This window comes from Falco peregrinus, chromosome 3 (genome assembly GCF_023634155.1).
Source record: "Falco peregrinus isolate bFalPer1 chromosome 3, bFalPer1.pri, whole genome shotgun sequence".
Taxonomy (NCBI): domain Eukaryota; kingdom Metazoa; phylum Chordata; class Aves; order Falconiformes; family Falconidae; genus Falco; species Falco peregrinus.
The window spans coordinates 104,061,479-104,079,784 of NC_073723.1; the positions used below are offsets into that span (position 1 = coordinate 104,061,479).

General features: G+C 41.1%; 1 protein-coding gene across 5 annotated transcripts in view; it reads right to left on the minus strand.

Annotated features, from left to right (window-relative positions):
- The window catches only part of LOC101922691 (collagen alpha-1(XV) chain), a 129,538-nt gene extending 111,544 nt beyond the window's left edge, over positions 1–17,994 (minus strand). For all 5 annotated transcript variants that reach the window (XM_055800014.1, XM_055800010.1, XM_055800013.1 and 2 more), the window contains exons 1-2: positions 17,656–17,994; positions 17,439–17,521 (exon numbers count right to left, since the gene is read on the minus strand). In XM_055800014.1, coding sequence (XP_055655989.1) covers positions 17,439–17,521; positions 17,656–17,666 — 94 coding nt within the window. In that variant the 5' untranslated portion in view covers positions 17,667–17,994. The remainder of the gene's footprint in view (positions 1–17,438; positions 17,522–17,655) is intronic.
- Between the last annotated feature and the right edge of the window lie 312 nt (positions 17,995–18,306).

An 18,306-nucleotide genomic window follows, 5' to 3' on the forward strand; every position in this document is an offset into this window, starting at 1 on the left:
TTATGTCTAGAATAACTGAATCATCTGTTAGATTCTACCCAGATTTTAAAGTTGAATGACCAAAGGGAAAGAAAATGAACAACAACAACTTTTTTTTTTTGCCACAGTAAGAATATATTATGTTTTACATGTGAATAGCCAAAAGTAATTTGATTTCCTCCAGCGTAGGTAGAGAAATGCAGAACTCTTATTTTTGGTGACTTACATTTTTAGTTCACTCAAATGTTATTTGATCCAAGAGCTGGAAAAAAGACAAGAAGATAAAAGTAGCATACAGCAGTTATTCTGAAGTCTTAGCGCCTGATACACAGTTGAAAATCTCTCCCAGATAAGTCTCAACTGCATGCTGTCCCAAACTTGAAGAACATAGCTGATTTGCATCTGTATCCAATATTTATATATCCATTTAAAGTGTGTTGGCATGTTGGCTTTCTGCTTTTAAAAAGTCAGTTGACAAAAAATGTACTTTTGGCTTAAGTTTCAAAGGTTACTTTCTCAAGGCTATTACAGTTGTGATGAGAAGAAAAAGTAATGTCCTTAGAATTTACTGCATTTTTGTTAATTCTCATTTGAACAGAATATTCAGAAAGTAAAAAAACAAACCACAAACCCACACAATAAAAACAACCACAAGGTTGTTGGCATTTTTTGGCAATGATTATAGACTTTGCTCTTTATTTTCATTGTCTGAACCCTCATTTGTATTGTAAGACACTGGTTTCCTCAGTTTCACTGGTGGTGAGCACAAATGTGTGTTAGTAATAACACAACTATGTTGCCTAAGGTTTTAATTACGTCTGAACTAAAGCACGCTCTTTGATGTGTCAGGACTTCAACGGAAGTCTTCAGGTAGTGGAAATTACAGCATCATGCAGGCTAAAGGCTAAGCTTTCCAAGCCCTGAGCAGTGAGTTCTCCAGACCCTTTCAGCTGTCTGCCCTTTCCTCCACCATCAGCTGGAACCACTTGCCTCCGGCGCCATGCCACATGTAGTCAGATATGATTTCACCTTTGGTCTGACTTTCTACAGCAGCTTCTTGACAAAAACACTGGACAAAGGCATCCCATCCGATGCACCATCAAGGAGGCATTTTTCAAACCTTAGGCTTTTTGGAAAATACTACAGGTAGCGCTGCAGCCCTATTCCCTGATGACATACCACAGCTTAGTCCTGTTCTGTGGCATATGCTGTGCAGGCCACGACCAGCCCTCTGAACAGCAATGGGCTTGTGAGACCAACAGGCATCAAAGTCTTCGGTCTCTTTTGAATGTGCTGTCAGTCTCGACAACAAAAATGTCACAGTAATCTTCCAAACCTCTACCTCTCTCCCATTCCCTATTTGCATTTACACAGCTATCAGGGAAATGTAAAGAGAACAGGATCTAGGCATTCCATCTCTCTTACCAGTCTTTGTACCAGAAAAGAAAATTAAGCTTATACAGGGGTTTTGGTTTGTTTTACAAACTGTCCTAATAATTGAATAGTATTTCCCACATGCACATTTTTGAGCATGCACTAATAGCATGAGTACTCTGAAATCGACTGAGATAACCTATTCTTCTGGCCAAAGGATTTGAGAAATAAGTATGTTCCATAACTGAGAAGATTACCCTCCTTGCACACATGTATGCATGCGCGCATAAAACGTGATTGTGAAGGGAGAATATAGCTTCAACTAAGGTCACATTTTCAGCTTGACTTCTATGGGAGAAACCTAGAAGCTGATGCATCTGGGTATAGTTTTGCTAAAGCAGTTTATATCTTGATAAATCCATTTATTGGAAACTCCACTGTGAAATCACAACTCATCCCTTGGAAAAATGTATCTTAAGAAAAAAACAGGTACCAGAAAATATGATTAACAAGAAAGAAACAAGTGGAAAAATCCAGAACTGTCTCAGTCAGTCCTCCTTTAAGGTTAATGGTTCAACAGCCAAGCGTGGGTTGCTTAGGAACAGAGTAGGTACAGCTCCTACTTCGAGTACCTGCACTGATTTTCCACTGGCATCCAGTAGGTCATAAAAGCCCTGTTGACCTCCACAAGTTCAGGTTCATCCCCTGAAAGCTGCACATTAGGACTTACGGCAGCACTCAGTGAGCTTTGATCTTCTCTTTACATGCTACTCCACATGCAAAATGCTGCAGTAATAAGGAGCACTCAAGTAGCAGCAAAACCATGAGGTAATAGGTTAAACTTGAAACAGTTCCAAAACTTGAGGAGGAAAGATTGTTTTTAAATCGGTTTCTTGGTTCTCAAAAGCTCTGTAGTTGTTAGAAAAACAAAGTAGTGTAACAAATCTTCAGACGGGGTGAATTACAGTAGTTCTGCTGCTTTCAGTACAGCTGTGACAATTTTATGTAATATAGCAGTTACCCCCAGTACCCAAACTGAGACTATGCAAATGTGGAAACATATGGTTGACAGTAAAACCAAACTTCTATTCACCAGTTATTTCATCACCCTCATGTTTAATCATCATCCCCTTGTTTAAACGCTAAATATGTTCCACAGAAACATAAATTACAATTTTACATGATCATTGCAGCTGAAAGTATAAGGTATAATCAGAACATTAAAATTTACAATACGGAGATCAAAAGTATCAATTTCCCCACAAAGTCCCCAAGAACTTTTCCATAAAGATTAACTTCCTTGTGAGCCAGGCCAGTTCCCAGTGGTCTATCTGGCAGCTGCATCGCTTGTTTTGGAATAACACCGAGGAACTAGCTGATAAAGCCTGTGGGGTCCTATGTAAGGGGGTTTTATGTTATTTTAAAGTAAGGAAAATAATCAAAAAATTATCTTGGCTTATAGAATGCAACTGCAGAACTTCAGACTCAACAGGGCAAGACATTTATCTTGGATCTGACAGGATGTCTCCTTCTGCAACTGAAATTTTGTGGTTCTGTTACATGACCGCGTAGCCAAAGTCACATAGTTATTAATGCATTTGGCTACACTCTCCTATCTGGTACGTGAACATCTGCAGTGGCCTGAAGTGACCTAGAAAATTCTGATGCGCAAGAGAATAAAGGCAGGTTTTTAAAAAAACTGAGTAGATATCTGGAGTCGTTTCCCAGTGGAGAGGTCTGCGCCTGTCTGAAAGGGAACCAAGAGCAGGCTAAACGTTCTGACCTGGATGAAAACCAGTGTTGAAAAGAAATACCAGCAATACTGCCAGTAGCTTTACACTCCTGTCTTGCTTTGTAACTTTTGCCGGTTAATAGTAACTGCTACTAATTAATAAAAGTAATAGCTACTTAGTAATACAGCTCATGGCAGCAAACTGTTAATAACAAACAACCTCCTTGTGAAGCAGTTTTGTATTTGAATGGCAACTTAATATATTTAGTTAAAACGGGGTGGATGTTTTCACCGTTGTCCTTCCTTTTGTGCCTCTTCTTTGCCTTCATAAACACTTTTTCAGAAAGTGGCACCTGGTCCATCGGTTCAGTCGTAGCAGCAAAGAGTTCATATTGTGCCAAAGGCTTCTTTATATATATACATATTTTTATGTATATAGATCTATCTATATATACACACACGCGTGCGTGCACACATACATGTTTTCCATAGGACATCAGGAAATGTGGCTGCAGAAAAGAGGGCTTGAGTCCTTTGAAGCCTCACATTTCTCTAGCTATTAGAGACAACTTTCTCCAAGGAATGTCAAGGACCTGACACACAAGACCTTACTATTATATTCTTGTGAATTTATCTAAACCTCAGAAGGGAGGGTGCAACACGGATGGCACCAGGCTCTTCTCAGGGGTGCCCAGTGACCGGAGAAGAGGCAGTGGAACACGGGAAACCCTCTGAGCACAAGGAAACACTTGTTCATGGTGAGGGTGATGGAGCACTGGCATTTGTTAGTCAGGGAGGTTGTGGACTCTCCATCCTTGGAGTTATTCAAAAGCCATCTGGGCACAGTCCTGGGCAACCAGCTGTAAGTGCCCTGGGTTAGCAGGGGAGTTGGACCAGATGACCTCCAGAGGTCCCTTCCAGCCTCAACCATTCTGTGCTTCTGTGGTTCTGCAACTAAGAGACAGGATTACAACAGATGGTCAACCCTACCTTTAGAGTTCCTTCACCCTTTACCTCCACCCAGAACTGGTTGTAACAGTACAACGGTAGAACGGTTGTGCAAGTGTCTTGAAAAACAAAGGGAACGGAAAGTGTCTGAGCACAACATTTCGGAGAAGTTAAAATCTTGAGAGACAAAAAAAGGTGAAAAGAGACCCAGACAGGCCACATAGTAATATACATTAAAAATAATCTATATCTGATTCTAAAGTATTTATTCTTCCCATTTTTTCTTATCCTTTCATTTCAAAATAGTTTTCATAGTGTAGAGAGCCACTGATTGACTTCCCACTTGGAAGTCCCATTTTATTTTCCACAAAACACGCCACTAAGGAGACAGTCTAAAAACCAAAGAGTGAGTAACTCTTGCTGTGCAAGCTGCCAGAGGGCTCAGGTAGTAACCATGATAGCTGGGTGATGCACCAAGGGACTACAAGCCTGTACCCTGCTCTCAATCAATGCTGCTGAGATACGTGTGTGTGTATATATATACACACACACATGCACATCTTTTTTTTTTTTAATTTAACTTACCTAGTTGTGACTTTGTAATAATAAAAATTTTCTTTTGGGGACTACATGATCCGAAATGCACAAGTATGGCAAATTCATTCAAATTATGCAACCACTCTGCAATCCCCACAAACATTAACACAGTATGTGGTGGCAGAATTTTTTTCTGAACAAGAGCTGCTCAGTCTAGTTTCGAAGCAGCTCGTGATGGTTGCTAACAGCAGGACCTTATGCTGCTTCATCCAGCTTCGCCTATGGGGCAGCTACAGATACTTCAGACTAAAGATTGGATACTTATTGCTCGTTTATTTTCATTAAGACAAGTCTGAAATAAAGACCTGTGTTTGTACTTAGTCCAGTCATGCGACAGAATGAAAATACAAGCCTAATTCTCTGGCATGCTTTCTGCACCCAAACGCAGCGAGCACCAGGGAGATGTGGAGCACTTCAAGGAGGAATGGTTGGGGTTTGCCCTCTTGAAGAAAAACAAATAGTGGACACAAGGCAGAGGAATAATATGCTGAAAAAGTGAGGGGAAAAAAAGCACATGCCCTCCACAGACAACTGGAAAAATCACATACTTCCCTTTGGAAATGAAAATTTATTTTACTGATGGATCATTAACTGCTAACAGGACTGTAACATGTACTTACCACAGCCACCAATGAAATTAACTTGCTCATTGTGCCATTTTTGAATGGAAAGGAGATGTCAGACAGGCCAGAAAAGTTAGTTCAACAGGCACTGCAAATGCCTGGTGAACTCTGATTACTTTCATACATCTATTTTGTCTGTTTTACAACAGCTTTTTTAATTAGCCTTTTTTAATTCATGAAGGCAACACAACAGAATTGTTACGATACACAAGTAATTCTTTTGAGAGATGTATTGATGCACATTATCTCATTGTGAAATAAAACATGAAGCCATGCCAAATGCCCTTGGATTATAATTCTGGGATAGTTTAACAATAAAATAAATTCAGATTCCAAGGTTTCTGGATTTCTATTAAAACACAATCACCACTTAATGTTAAGGCAGCATTTTCTAGTTTAGTGTCCTATAGACTGCCTTTACAGTCTGCCAGGAGCTGCTGGTCTCCTCACTGGTACTATAAGGCCAACATGGCAGAATTGAGCCTCAAGCATTACGTTGAAATTTGTGTATACCTGGACTGCCCAGCTTGGGATCAGATGCAGGCATACAGAAAAATTTCATCTGAACCAGTAAAACGTCCTGCCTGATTGATACCAAATAAACACTTTTTCATGGCTGGATAATGATTGTGGAACCACATTTTTTTTTGTGGTTCATAATTAAAGAAGCAGAATACATTTCTACAGTTTATTACTAAAAATTTTTTTTTAAATCCATTTAAAAATCTTCCCTGTTTTTCCAGCACATCTTAAAATATGGTCCCAGAACTTTATTTGATGATGTTTCAGCCATGTTTTAATTGAATACTTCTATAAATTGGACAGCTCTGGGAAAACACACTTGACCTGCTGTCGGCTGGGGTGGCCACACGCCTAGCGAGGCGGGGGGCACTGGGGGTGGTGGGAGCGGCGCTGGGGGCACACCCTGAGCTCGGCTGGTGCTGGGCCACATTTATACTCCATCGAGGAGTTCTCAGCTTCTCGGGCGGCCAGCGAGCAGCTGGGGGGCACAAGGAGCTGGGGGGCACGGCCGGGATAGCTGGCCCTTGCCAGCCAGAAGGGTACTTATCTACTTCAAAACCCCAACACTTACTCTACTTCAAAAGATATTGATCACACTATTATTCTCCTTTCTCATAATATAAAAAAAAGTTCTTGCATCCATCTAAACATAGATACACTGATGTTATTCAATGACGCAACTGCCTAGAATGGATTTTGACATCTTCCTTTAATCCACACATGTAAAATTGCCTACAGGTGTCCCCTCCTACGTTACAGTGTGAAGCAGAGAAAATGACCTACCACCAACTCTGTACATAAACTCTCCAGACTGACTCTTCTTCTATGCACCAGTGTATCAGTGAAGACTTCCTAGTCTGTAAATACTTCAACCATTTTTTCTATGATGGAAAATGAATACAGTAATAAAAAGATGCTTTATGACCATCCTAAAATAGAAAAGTGGAATATACCGTTTGGGAGGAATAAACAGCAATTGCCTCTTTCATTAGTCACTCCATATGCAATGTAATTATCACTTCTATATAAATAACTGTGATATATCTTTGTCACTTTTTGTGGTAGATGTGGAAATATTCCAATATTTGTAACTCTGACTTCTAAAACATGTATCAGTGATTCCTGTGTAGGGGCATAATAAGAAGAAAAGTAATGCCAGGTATGTGTATTGGCATATCTTTATTCCCAAAGCATATTTTGATATTCCTTCACAGCCTGTTTAATATCATAATTACCTTTAATTCACACAAGCCTACTTCTACGTGAAATTATAGATCATTCAGCCCAGTCAGAGGATTTGGTCCTGACTGCTGAAATTATTTTACATAGCTGACAGGCTCTCAGTCTTTTGTTCCATATTTTTTTCTGTTGAAAACTTTGAAATCTAAACCACGTCCACAGAAGATTTATACATTACTCATATTACTCCATCATTTATGTATTGGTGTACTAGGAATATTTCCAGAGTTCACTCTCTTCAGTGAATTAAACATCCTCCACTACAGAAAAGAAACAACGCTTTACGGAACACACACAGTTTCAACTTTTAGAAATTTAGAGCTAGGGAAAGGTAAATTGAAATTACATTTGAATACTTGTGACATTTTTCTACTTAATTTCCAAGAGGATCCTAAGATGAGAAAGAAAGCAGATTAATTGTATGCCTAAACATGATCCTTCTCTTTTTATTTCATTCATGGTTTTTGGACATCATACATATTTATGACAGTCATGCTCCTGACAAGCAATTTTAAAATTCCCTTCTAACTCTGTTTAAAAGGTGAAAATGAATGGGAATTTTATTGCTTAGCTTCTGAATTAAATTCACTTACAACAAAATGTGTTTAACCCTCATAATGAAGCCCAGCAAAGTGAATATTAATTGCCTGTCAGCATCATATCTAAAACCTGATTACAAAATAAAAGGATTTTTTTCAAAGCACACACTGCTTGACTGTTTTCTTTATATGGACTGCTCTAGTGGCTGTCTTTCTCTTTCTACAGTTTCCTACATTCCATAGGAATTTCTTTCATTCCATACATTGATCAATGGAGTTACTGTTTGAATTACAGCAGTCTGGATTCACAGTTTGTGCAAGATGTTTTTCTAGGTGCAGATCTTTAAAAAAAATCAGCCACTGCCATGTTTTAACAATTTTTTTGTGCAGCTTCATTTCATTTGTCCCCAGCATGCTAAGGGTTACAAGAGGCCATGAGGAGTGAAACTATTTATTTTAGAATCATATTTCATAACTCTCACATTTTGAGGCATAGATCTCACAAACTGAGAGCAGTCAGAATTCTGTGCTTATTTAATATACTTTTGAGACATGCATTTCACGACAAATTGTTTTGTAATGCCAGTGAAATGAGTATGTAATGTAGGAATATCTGATTAAAGCATAATTTTAAAAGTAGCCCCTTGAAACTGTTACTTCACTTATGAATCTAAAAGTTCATTTTCCATTCTTTTCTCTTCAATGCTCACACCAGAACTACCAACGATAATAAAACTAGATAGAGCTCTTGCCTCTTCCTTAGCCATACGCTACAGACACTTGGCCAAACGCTACACACACTCAGCCATACAGACCCCCGAGACCAAAATCCAGTGTCACATCAGGGCAGAACAGGGTAACAGTGCACACAGACGAGAATGCTGCCAGAGCTGCTTGCAGGATCGTCTTCCCCAGAAGCATTACGTTTTGCTTTCAGTTGCCAGGCTATAGGCAGTGCCATGTACATCAACCAGTTAGAAGTGTTAAAAGAATTTTCTCCAAAGAGGGACATCACATCTAGGAAGTTCAAGGCTAAGGAGGCAAAGCCAAAGCTGTTCTGATCTGATAATGGTCATGAACCATTTGAGTGGGAAGCTGGAACAGATGATCTTCAGAGCTCCTTTACGTCCAACTAGCATTTCCATGATTTTGCTTTACAGGTGGACAATCGCCTTTTGTAGCTGCCATTGCTCACGGCTACGGCACTGTGAATATTATTGGCATATTAAAGGTGCCTAGGAGGTAACAAGTCTGCCCAGAGAACTTCGAGGCCACAACGTGCAAAATTCTACATGCCCTTGAAGTCAAGAACCTGTTCCACTGATTTCTGAAGGTGTAACATGCCTTTAGAAAAATCTTGGAGAACTGGAAGAGTGGTAGACAGCATTTTCTTTTTTGAAGAAGGCACTTTAAAAAAAAGGTCCATAGAAAAGTAAATGAGGGTGAGAGGGAGGTTTAAGCAGCAAATGCTAGGAAAACAAGGTGAGTAGGAATTGCAGTAAAAAGGAAACATGGAAATGTCTCCAGCTCCTAGAGTGCTATGAAAATCCCTGCCATTAATTTTATGGTAAATATCAATACTGCAAACACCTAAATGTTCATATAGCTTTGCTTGCCAGGCATTTTCTATCCCACTCATTTTTGTGGGCACCATCCTGGGAAGTTTGGAAGAACTGCTTCTCACGTTCTGCTTTGGTCAGTTTCAGGAGATACTGGATATTTTCAGGCCTCTTCTCAAGATATCAGTAAGCTGCAGGATGCTGTCTTTTAGACTCTGGTGCAGAACAGCACTTAGAGACATGCCTTTCGGGACACACCACCCCACTGATGCCCTCACACTTCACACTGCAACACAACCAACGGACTGGCAAGGAGGATTATGGAGCCTCATCAACGGATACTTTGATGTTAGGAGTTCCAAATATGACAGAATTCCGAGAAAAGTCTTGGATTTTGCATAATTTTCCCCTCATTTTCTTCACCACTACCTACTTTGCCTTGTAGACCACTATATACATGTTGCTGCCTAGTAATTAAACAAGCTACCAATACATCTATTTTGGCTGTCCACAGCAGCCCTTTGCCTCCTGAAGCTATACCTTCCTATACCTTCCAATGACACCTAACAGGACCGAGCCAGGAGCTTTCTGTGGGACAGAAAGAAACACAGGGACAAACAGCAACAAAGCTAAATGAACATATTTCAAGAAACAATGTATACTGCGATGTCTGCTTAAGTATGATGGCTGTTAGTTGTCAAATCAAGACACTAAACATATTATGATGCAGTATATACATATGGGGGGGGGGGAGGACTTGCTACATACTGTCACCTGTTCAGCTTCTTTAGTACCATCAAGAGAGAATAGTATGTCTAGAAAAGCTGTAGTTCCTCTCCCACCCCAAACAGATCTGCTCTTCCTAGGTGACTGATTTTCCCATGAGTGTCTCAACAAGTCTTAAAATTTTTGCAGGGATCACTTTTAATTATGGGAGCACATTCTACCTGAGATGTTCTGGTGAGTTTGCTGCCATACCATTGCTGCAGGTAGTTGTTTCCCTTAAAAAGCAATTTCTGTTTGGTTTGTTTAGCTTCAGTGAGGTAGTTCTGGCTCCTTCCAAGGCAATTTTGAGCTTCTGTTGGTCTTCTTCCACTGTCGTTCCCCCAGACATAAGTGACGTCTCTTACTCTGTAGCCCACAGAAATCATGTAGTGTTTTCTATTGAAACAGCTTGCCTAAGTAGAACGCTATATAATGACAGACTGAGAAAACAGCACTTCCTATATAGGAATCAAATGTGCACAAGAGAGATCCTCTGAAGTTTCAATGACACTTTTTTGAAAAATCAAGTGGAAAATACTTGGCGCAAATTGTTCTCCACCATCTTCTTCACTTGGGGGAAGTGGTAAGTGCTTCTTTTTCACATATTCCTTTCTTGTATATATATATATGTATATTTGGATATAGAAATGATGATTCTATTGTCAGACTGACAGTCTTTTGGTCTTCTGTAGTACTCGCCACAAATCTGATGCAAGACTTTTCTGAGCTAACAGTGCTATTTGCATTTTGTCTGCCCATATTGCACATACTCCAGTGTCACTTACAAAATAATGTAATCCAAATGGCTTACTCTAAGCTTTATCTTTCTCAGGCAAACAAAGCCTTTGTGACTGAGATCTACCCACAAAGTTGTTGGGAGCTCTACCTTCTGCATTAGGAGAGCAGTACCCACATGTACGTTGCAGTATGGACTCAAACACTGCAATCTGGACCCAGCGAAAGACAGGCATTGATGAGCTGGAGCAAATTCAGCAGACTGCTGCTCTAAGGCAGACACTCCAGTCCTTTAATTATTGCAGTTGCCCTTTACTGGACTTGTCCAGTATGTCCATGTCTCTGCTAAACTGGGAAGCCCAGAGCTGGACACAGAGCTCCAGAGGTGGCCTCAGCACCAAGAGGAAGGGAAGCATCACCTCCCTTCTCCTGCTGCCCGCACTGTTCCACACACGGCCCCCAGTGCCCGTGCCCTTCCTTGCCACGGGGCACCCTGATGGCTCATGGTCAGCTTGTCCACATGAGCCTCCAGGTCCTTTTCGGTAAGGACTGTGTTGTTTCACATTCCTTACATGTAAATACATAAAAATTAAGGTTTGCCCATTTTAGTCATTCTTTGGGAGAATTCTGCCTGCACTCTACTCTCCACAATGTCTGCAACTTCCCATGTTTGGGAACAGGAGCTACTAGAGATGTGAAGATTACATGGATAGAATTCACCACAGTCCAGATTGATGGCTGATTTTGTTGGTTTTTAAACCTGCTGTGATTGTGGGATGTGGCCAAATGGGAAAAGACTGTTTGGTAACCTAGAAATAGTGGTGGCAAATAGCCATCCTCCTTTAAATAGATAACATTAATGACAACTGAAATATAGCAATCAGATTTCCCCAGACCACACAATTCACCATCTTTCTGGCCAAGGCACACCGTGCAAATTGGCAAAACTGCATGAAGTTGGTCAAACGTGAGTTAGCACTATGAGAAAACCCAAACCAATCCACAGCTCACAAACCAAAGGAAAGTGGAAGAAATCTCAGCCAAAGGGACAGACAGCCTCCAAAACAAGTGTTTGATTTGGAAATGAACATGTTAGAATAAGAAATAAGCTCTTTGGAACTCCAAATATCCCAAACAGAAACAGCTCCATCAAGCCTTCCCTTCCAGCGCTCACTCACTGGAATGGCACCTTGCCCCCAAAACCTGTGCTCGTGTCTGTGCCCACCTGCTCGAACCCAGCCAGGGAGGGACCCCTGCGCATGCGGGTGACGCTGTGCTGTGCCAGCTGCCCCCAGCTGCCTGGAGCAGCACTTGTCGCTCTCCCCAGCCACCCACTCCCATTCGCAGCACGGCGGGGGGGGGGGGGGGCGGGTAGCTCAGCACCTGCACCAGGCCACCAGGATCAGGCATTGTCCTTAGCATACCAGAAATGAATCACAGGTGAAACATTTTAATTAAATTGATGCTTGTTTGTGGGTACTACTGGAAGCACCTGGAGTACCTGGAACTGTGGGTTTTCACGCAGCAGCAGCTGCACAGGGCACAAATGGAGCGACAGAGCTGTGGTGCAACCTGTGAGTGGGCACGGCAGTGCCCCAGCGATGTGTGTGCACTTAGGTACTCAGGAGACCCCTAGGACTTCCTTCAAGAAATTTCTTGTGTTCCATAGCCTACAGCTGAGCCAGAACATAGAAACTTAGGGGGTTTAAGCCAAAACACATGTAAGTATTTCAGTACAGCCTTTGTCAGCAGGGCAGGTCCTTCAAACACCGTTTAGTGGCAAATGCAAGCGCAACTGAGGTTTCAGTTCTCTTCAGACTATGGAAACCACTGCTTACGCTGGGCTTCCAGCATGAGCAGGGTGCCTTCAGAGGGGACATGAAAACAGCCTTTATGACATGGTATACAACCCAGCTGTTTTCCCCTTCTGAGGCCTCAAAAAAGGTAAAAAACATCTTCTGTTGCCCGGCAGAGTAGCTTGGCAAATAGGTAGCTTATTGTCCAGAGGTGTTACACAGAAAACTAATCCAGTTAGAAAAGTGGGTAAATGGAACAAATTGACTAAATCAGGTTTGTTCTGCTGGTGTTACCAATCTCTTTGGCTGCTCATACAGATGACCCTGACTGAACCCAACTGATTTTCTACAGTAAATTAACTATGCTTTGCATGGAAAGGCATTTTATCAGCTATGAAATCAGGCTCAGCTCCACACTAAAAACATGTACAACAGCTGCCTGAAGACGCCTCTGAAAGATACACAGCGGCTTCTTCAATTTAGACTCAAGTGCAGTTTGATGATGTCCAAATGCTCAGCCTGGTACAAGAGGATGTAGCGTCATCTCTGTTATGTTTACGAAATGCTGTGCTTGATATACACCAGCATTCCTGTAATTGTGTTCTGTCTTAGGAAAGAGTAGACTGAGCCATCCATGTCACCACCTAAGTCATTGTGGTTGTACACATTTAACACTGAAAGCACATACAGCAGTTACTTGATAGAAACAAGTTTTTAAATGTATGTACGTATTTATTTACAGCCATTATGTGGGTTCATTGTGAAGAGAAGCTCAGGGCAGCTGCTCCTATGAATGACACCAGCTCATCCACAGCCAATGAAAGTCAATAATTCAGGATTCTTCCATTAAACTCAGCAGGTCACGAGTGCAAAGTTTATGTCAACAGCCTAATGACAGCCATTCTGTGTACAGAGAGCCAAGGAAAGAGACAAATATTTACTTTATGTAAACTATGGCTGAGCATGTTACTTAGGGCAAGAAAGAGCTGTTCAGCTTAGCTAATAATAAAACCCAGATGTCAATGAGAAATTTGTAAGTCTTCTTTTAGTGCACATAAGCAAAATGCAAACTGCAGAACCACATAAAATTATAACAGTTTCTTTCGACATTTTTTAAAAGCATGAGCTGATTGGAATGCCAAGAACTGAAAAACACTGATAACTGCCTAGATAGCCTGGAAAAATAAAATGACTCTGCAAGAAGCTAGAGCAAGTCGTAGGGAGGACTCTATCATTCAGACTTCAGCATGGTTAGTACTTGGATTTTATAAATTCAGCTCTGTCCACAATCTGGGTACCAGCATGTTCAGAACCATGTTCTGAGCAACTTTTATTCACTAACTTACAGTTGAAGATGCAAAGCAACATGGAAAAAGTACCCAGGGTAAGCAATGTAAATCAAGATACTTTCTCAGATGTAATTAAAGGCCCACTACATGTACCACAAGCAATACCAGGCAGAATAAGACAGACTGCACTGCTATGTACAGATAGATACGTGCCTAATTGCTATTTGATTAAAGGAGAAGTGACAAAGTAATTTGTTAAGACTCCACCGCATCTTTAACCCTCCCACACGAGCCCAGGTAGAATACGGTACTATGTTTCCACAATTTTCATGAACACAGGAGAAAAAATGTGAAAGCACACCATAATTCAAATGACACTGCATTTGGGTGAAGAGGAAGAAAGCATATTATTCCTTATGGTTTTGTACATGTGCTATGCAAGCTGCACTGAAAGGGACTAAAATCTTCCAACAGAGTTAGTAAAAATTCAGAATTCTAACTCAGGAACTGCTGAGACTTCAGAACTCCAGTTTCACTCTAAAGAAAGGTCCAAGTATTTCTGAAGAGTTCGGGTGAAATAACAACTAAATCCCATCAATTTGCAGAACATGCAACAGAATTTTAAAATTCTGAATGAAATATTTCAATCTTTTTCACATTCTATCACAATGCATGTTATGTAATTTGTAAATCAAGCTATATCAAACCATTTTAACAGGCTAAACAGATGTGTTTTAATCAAGAAGGGGTTTCAGCTGGTGCCGTGAATTAGTAACTCATGATTTTAAATACAAAGTTTTAAATACTCTGTTCTCTTGTTTGTCCCATTTTACAATGAATGCAGTAGTCATTCTAGGACTTGGAAATGAAAGCAACACTTCTACTGAAACAAAAGGCCCAACACGAGGCAAGGTCACTGAAAAGGTAAACTAAACCCCTGAAGTTCTCGAACAGTTTCAAAGCCTGCCATCTGAATTTCCCCCCTACATTTCCCCACCATCCTTTCAGCTTGTTTCTTCCTTCCCACTAGGAACGGTCCATAATTACATAATTTCCTCAAGGCTTGGTTGAAACTCTTATTCTGTTTGAGAGCTGATCAAAATTTTCTAATTGATCTTTCTAATGTCTCTCAGAAAGACCTGGCAAAGCTCAAGCCCTCTGCTGGAGGACTCCTGAGGCGTTTGCTTTTATCTGCACCCTCCACCACTGGTGCAGTTTGGTGCTCCCTGGGGAAAACAAGAAGACCATGCTGTAGCTGCCTCACTTCATAACAGCCAGCAAATTCACTGCCTCACTGAACAGATTGGCTGATTGGCAAAGGCAAAGATGACAAACTTTTCTCATCTAAACTCTCTGATGGTCACTGTTGTGTTGGTAGGGTTGGAAAAAAGTAAGTTGCTCCTTCCCCATCCCTCAGTGAATAATTTAATCCATAAGCAATTTTCTTGACGTTAGTTAACCAACTCAAGAACACCTCAAGGTATTTTCTTCCTTTTGCATATAGCCTGTACGGCAGTACAGCAGGAGGCACCTGCACTGCTCCTCTAAAACCACATTTACTCATTCCCTCCGGGGAGGCTGAGGAGAGGTCAGCTGTCAGAAGAGCAGTGCAGCAGTTTGCTGTGGGCTGGAGAATCCTGGAAAGCAGTCATGTTAAGGGCACAGTGACAAAACGAACACTGGGTAAGCATAAGCTTAGCAGCAAAAAGCCAAATACCAGAGAGTCAATTCATCTCCTGGTGTCACCAAACATTTTCATCTTAAATACACAGTTTATTTCTGTGCACTTTATTACTAAAAGGAACTGTGGGAAAGGAAAAAGAGGTTATTTCTGCAATAGTTAGACTAAAAGATTTGAAGTATATACCTATTGACTCTTCAGTAATTACAGGGAGAATTTATATGGTTCATGTATCCACAGCACCAGAAAGAAAGGAAGATTATTCCTATTTCTAGCACTCAACACCTGATTTCCGGAGATAAAAGCATTTAAGCCAAGCATCAGGAAAATATTGCTTATAACATAGTCTGATGTTGTGGATCAGGAGGCACAACATACCTATCACATCAGGCACTTAAAAATCAGATAGTGGGATAAAAAAAATGTAGTGAACATTTGAAAACAGGAACTTCTGTATTAACAGAGGAATGAGGAGGGAAGCATATTGGGCTAGGATGATCATGCAGGAACACATGCCCAGAGAAGTCTCCGAGTCTCCAGAGATCTAAGGAGGCTTGCATAACCCCACCTGATCTTCATTCATGGTAAAGTTGGGAGTCTTTCAGCAGTAATAAGATGACGCACAGAAAGAAACTGTGCTGTATCAGTAGTGGTTGTCTTTCCTACTTCTGACTTCTGAACTGACTGTCAGAGGGCAGGGTACTTAAAGAACCAGAGCTTCAGGTGATAGAAACTGGCACAGATTGATCAAAAAAGAAACTGTGTCAAATAAATATTTGTTCTTTTTATGGCTGTAGTTTTAATGAGCCTCTGCTTATTAAATGTAATGTGCCAAAATTTGGTTCTCTCCTGTCCAGATCTCTCTCACTGTACTGTCAAGAACACTGTATATCGTCAGGTCAAGTAAAACATTTTTGCCTGATGCAACAGATTTATCTCTGATGCCTATACAGTATATTGTGTTTCTGTCACTATTCAGGCATATGTTAACATTTTCCTCATTCTAATAGCTGGTACCAGTTTGTTTCCTCAATTAATTATCTGTAATACAACATTACATATTTCTCATCTGCACTTACAGCATTTCTTAGTGATAACTAATCTGTGGCTTCTTCTCCTACTGAAATAACTACCTAGAGCTTCAGCTCTTAAATGCACCATCTACTCTATGGCAGTTAAAAAGGAACAAAACAGTCTGAGTAACATTAAAGTCTTCATGTGCAATACCTACTTCCCTTCAATAATTTCTAATGCTCCTATCACACAGTAATCTAGGGGTCATTTAAATAACAACTTCAGACTATTTTTATAAGACAGTAAAAAAATCCTTTCTGACATAAGCATAATTGTTCATAATGGAGAAGTAATATATGAAGCTTTTTCACATCTCCCAAAACTACACGTAAACTTTTAAAGCAATGTTCTCTCCCTTTAAGCTAAACTTGAGGCTATGCCTTCCACAGATGCTGCAGGATTTAGCTCTGTCACAAGAACATATGATCTGCAATCACAGGAAGACTTTCACTGAAAGTTCATAAAGGCTGGGCTGGTAAAACTAAACCTTTAACTCGAGAGATCTGAAAATCACAATTTGCCCAGATACTTACCAGGAGAAATCTCTGTGCACTGGGACACACATCACAGCCGTGTCTGTGCTCACACTGTGCCTGGCACATTCCTGGTACCTCCTGAGTGACACATACATCTATCCTAATTGCTTTTTGCTACCTTTCTCTGATGTGATACAACCAAAACCACTCAGTGTTCTCCCCTCCTTTGAAGTACTTTCTGTTGCTTATTACACTATGAAGAAATATTGAGTGAGCAGGCACGACAGGCTGCCTTACAGCTGGGGAGCCAATATATTTCTTTTCCCTTTTCCAGAATGAATGGCAACTTGAGCTCTTTAACTCACGGCAGCTTCCCTACATGAAACGAAGAACAGTAAGCAGCAGAGAAAATGAAGATCTGAAATGCAGAGTCTTTTTCCATACTAGGAAAGCGTCTCTTAAAATTAACCCTTACTCTCAATTTATAGATGTGGTTTGGAGAAGCCTTACCTTCTATGATCTGAGCAGCTGAACCAGCACGGAGTGAGCAGCCAAAAAGCAGCAGGAGCAAGCCCCAGGTCCACCAGGCATGCCTGGAGCAGGTGTGCCAAAAAACAGAAGGGGTGGGGGGTAGGAAAGAATGAAACCAAAGAGTGTAATACAGAACCACACGGGGAAGAATTAAAAAACAAAGCAAAAAGTAAAATTTAGAAGTGAGACTTCTTACCATGAGAGCATTTTTTGAAAGTCAGTTGAAAGACCTCAGATGAGGAAAAAGTTCAGTGCACATGGGGTTTATGTCTATGAAAATAAAAAGTTAATAAAAGCGGGAGCCTGCTGCTTCTCCTCCAGCATCCAGGCACAAGTGGAACAAAGGCAGCTCTCAGGCGCTGTGACTCACTGCAGCTCACTGCTCCAGCTCTGAAATACGACTCCGTGCAGACTTACTTTCCTGCCAGACCACTGCCGAAAATCTCATACTTTATTTATTGATGGACACTCCTTACTGCTGTACATCATCCCACGTTGTCATTATCCCGTTACTGTCTTTAACTGCTGTGTACCCTGAGCGACAGCAGCGTAGCCTCTCCAGCTCCCCACCCCCACCACCTGCGCCCAACCTCCAGCCCCCAACCTCCACTTACTTACCCGATAACGCATGACTCAAAACATCCTTCCTGCCAGCATTATATAGCCAATGATAAGCATTCTTATATGGAATGGGACGTTCGCTGGCCATTGTAACCAAACTTTAACAGGAGCAACTTTGAAGAGAGGAGCAGGACAGAGCAGCCCCAGGTACCCTGCAGCCCCACTGCCCAGGTCTCCTGTCACCTGCAGAGACGTTTCGAACACACCCTCTTCTCCGACAAACAGT